Below are 3,427 nucleotides of genomic sequence, written 5' to 3' on the forward strand. Positions count from 1 at the left end.
GTTGTTCAACCTCTTCAAGCTCCTGTTTGCGAATTTGAACAGGAGCTAATCTTTTCCCTGTTTCATCTGGGCATTCTCATAGTTATCTTCTGAATCTTCCTCTAATGTAACGTGGTTGGCGCGGACAGGCGCTGATCCATCCTTCAAACAAGGAGGTGCTGATCTTTCTCTCGAGTATGGAGGCACATAGGTCGATTGGCAGTTGGAAGCAATGTGTCCCAATCAATTACAATTGATGCATACTCCACATTGACATTGATCAGTGACTTCTTCGGGAGTGATCCCAGGAACTCAGAAGCCTGTTCAAACAGCGGAAACTCTTGCTTATGCATAGGCTTTTGAATCTATTCAGTCCATGGCATCTGCATCATGGTTGTTCTTCAGTGTGGGTGTATGAGTGACTGGGTTATCTGTCAGTGCAGGTGTATAAGTCGCTGAGATGTAATGTCTTCTGCCACTGTTCTGTATACTCTTGAGCTTGATAAGACGGTTGTTCAATGCCCGGAGCTGTGTGCAGAAACCTTCATAAGTTGAGTCTTCATTTATACTTATGAGGGCCTGTAAGAGTTCATAAGTTAATGTCTTCTTGAGCATGCTAATCTTCATTCTATCCTCTCAAGATTGATCACCTGCTTCTAAGATCTTGGTGTCAAAGTCAGGGATGAATGTTGTAAGAGGAATGTTCCTCTGTTGAGTACTCTGTAATCAATCTAATGCTTTCTGTTGCATGGCAGTGTCTTGAAACAGGATATCAAGATGTCTCATGATGTTGTCAGGCATTTGCAACACTGGTTCACATGCTTTCATTCATGGATGAAACTTCTGTTTCACGTGATCTTTCAATTGTCCATTGATATATCAACTTTGATTGATTAATAAACTGATGGAATCTTCATCTACACTCAGTTTCACAAGCATTTCCATCCTCCATGATGAGTAGAGAGTGAGATCAGAAGCATCAAAATATACAGGGACATCTAAGCATTCTTTCAGCACTTTTGTATTCAATTCTGTAGATGTTGGAATTGCATGAATTCCTTGTTGTGATAATCATTGAATCTCTTCATATTGATGTTATTGAGTTGCATGCATGTCTGCTATCTGTTGCTGTTGTAATTTCAACATTGCTCAGAGCCACTGTGGCACTGTGTCTATGCTCATGTTCGAGTTCGAGGGTTTCATATTATCATTAGACATGGTTATATCGATCATCGGATGTGTAATATCTGTGTAATCTGAAGAAGTGTAATCATATTCTTATACATCTGAGTGTCAGGACTCTCAGGTCTTTCACTGACATTCTCTTTGTAAGATCTTACTCTCTTCATAAGATCTTGTTGCAGGGCCAGGGCGACTGATGAGCAAGCTTCTATCTGGGGACTATCTGAGAACTCAGTGTTCACTTATCTGTGTTTTCTCTTTCTTACACATTGTTACACATTCGGATATCTCTTGATGAATAATCATTCATCTGAGTATCAGGACTCTCAGGTCTTTCACTGATGTTCTCTTGTAAGATCTTATTCTCTTCATAAGATCTTGTTGCGGGGCCAGGGTGACTGGCAAGCAAGCTTCTATCTGGGGACTCAGTGTTCATTTAACTGTTTTGACTGTTTCTTACGCGTTGTTATGTGTTCGGATATCTCTTGATGGATAATCATTTCTAATGAGGAGACAATGCTGGATAATTGTTTCCTAATAAGGAGACAATGAGCGTTTTTATAGTGTAAGGGGCCTACGCCGAATAGATCGGTATAATAGGTAGGTCTTATATAACAAAGATAAAAATGCTAGAGAAGAAAAGAAAGAGAAAGTGTAAGAATCGGCAATCAAGGTGGATATTTATATGTGTATGTGGTGATGTACGCGGTGGAGCTTCGGGGCGGAAGAATATATGCGCATTCATAGCAGCCGAGGATCGGTGATCGAGAATGGCTGAGGGTTGGCAATTGAGAATGCCCGAGGTTCAGAGTGGCGATCGAGAATGGCCGAGGATCGGAGTGTATGTGGAATCTGTGGAGTGTAACAGAATAGTCTATATGATTGATCGGGGTGGCGGCTGAGGATCGGCGATCGAGAATGGCCGAGGATCGGAGCGTACGTAGAATCTGTGGAGTGTAACGGAATAGTCTATATGATTGATCGGGCGCAGCCCGCCACAAAAATTCTTTTATTTTTCTCTTTATAAAAGATCAGAATATAATTTTTTGAATAGATCTGCTTAATTCTGCACTCTTTTTTACAGCTGAATCAGTCAATTTATTATTATAAATATTTATATAAGCAGAAACTTAGTATAGATGAATAATCAGCTTTAATATTCTTCTCTTTTGAATTTTTAAAACAGAGTTTAAGATCAGTTCAAGATTTATTTGATTATTATGAATCTGACTATTTCTGAGTCTTTTTAAAGCAGCTTGACTATCAGAGAATATTTATATCTCTTTTAAACAATTTTCTCTTTTATAAGATTTTATTTCAATGAGTTTGAAAGCTTTTACTATTATAAATAGTTCAGTATCAAAGACTTCATATTCAGAGTCTAGATTTCAGAAATATGAGATAAAATTAATATTATCTTCAGTATAAGCAATGTCTATATCTAATCTATTCAAGTTCTCATTTTTTAAGTCATCTGAATAAATTAGAATAGAGTCTTTTATATTAATTGTAGAAATTCTCTTTAAATACTGTTTATATTCTTTCTCTTTTAATAGTTCATTTATTTATAAGTCTATAAGAGATTCAAGCTTTTCTCTTCAGAGAGATAACTTCTCATAATTAACTTTTTCAATATTTAAAGAAGAAAATTGATTTTTAATCAGAGAGTATAGTCTATACAGTTAAGAAGACATTTTCTTTGAAGAATTATTTTCATTTCAATTAAGAAATCTATTTCAATTCAGTTTATTTTTAGAGTTAATTAATAAAAATAAAGAAGAGACTCTTTCTCTGATTATATAATTTAAGCTTATCTTTATAACTCTCAGAGTATAATTTATACAGATCTTTTCAAATCTAATAATAGAAGAAGAAATTGATGCTTCAATTTTCATTACTTTAATAGAAGATAATTTAAATGCTTTCAGAATTCTTCTCAAGACTCTGTTTTACAGACTTTGAAAGAGTTCAGTGAAATTCTCTTGATTATTTGATTAAACTTGAACTTCATAATCAGCTACTGATGTAATACAGGCTATATATAACTATCTCATAGTCTGGAAGAATAGATCTCTCTCTATATTTAATAGTCTGATTATGTTATTCAATAGTCTTTCTGTCTTGACAGTTCTTTATTGAATATAATATTTAAAATTCAACTTGAAGTTTAATCATACTTCTAATTATTTGATATTTACACTGGATTTAATCTCTCTATTTAAAAGAGTTAGAGATAGTTCTTTCTCATTGAATCTAGAAAAGAAAT

At 34.9% G+C, this 3,427-nt stretch overlaps 1 protein-coding gene across 1 annotated transcript; it reads right to left on the reverse strand.

Moving 5' to 3' along the window:
- Window positions 1-348: 348 nt before the first annotated feature.
- On the reverse strand, window positions 349-640 carry BDCG_18026 (uncharacterized protein; the record flags this gene model as incomplete). Its single annotated transcript, XM_045427045.1, has 1 exon — window positions 349-640. Exon 1 carries the CDS (start codon window positions 604-606, stop codon window positions 349-351), a length of 258 nt encoding a protein of 85 aa, XP_045282980.1. The 5' UTR covers window positions 607-640.
- Between the last annotated feature and the right edge of the window lie 2,787 nt (window positions 641-3,427).

This window comes from Blastomyces dermatitidis (assembly GCF_000003525.1).
Source record: "Blastomyces dermatitidis ER-3 genomic scaffold supercont1.19, whole genome shotgun sequence".
In the NCBI taxonomy this organism is placed as follows: Eukaryota; Fungi; Ascomycota; class Eurotiomycetes; order Onygenales; family Ajellomycetaceae; genus Blastomyces; species Blastomyces dermatitidis.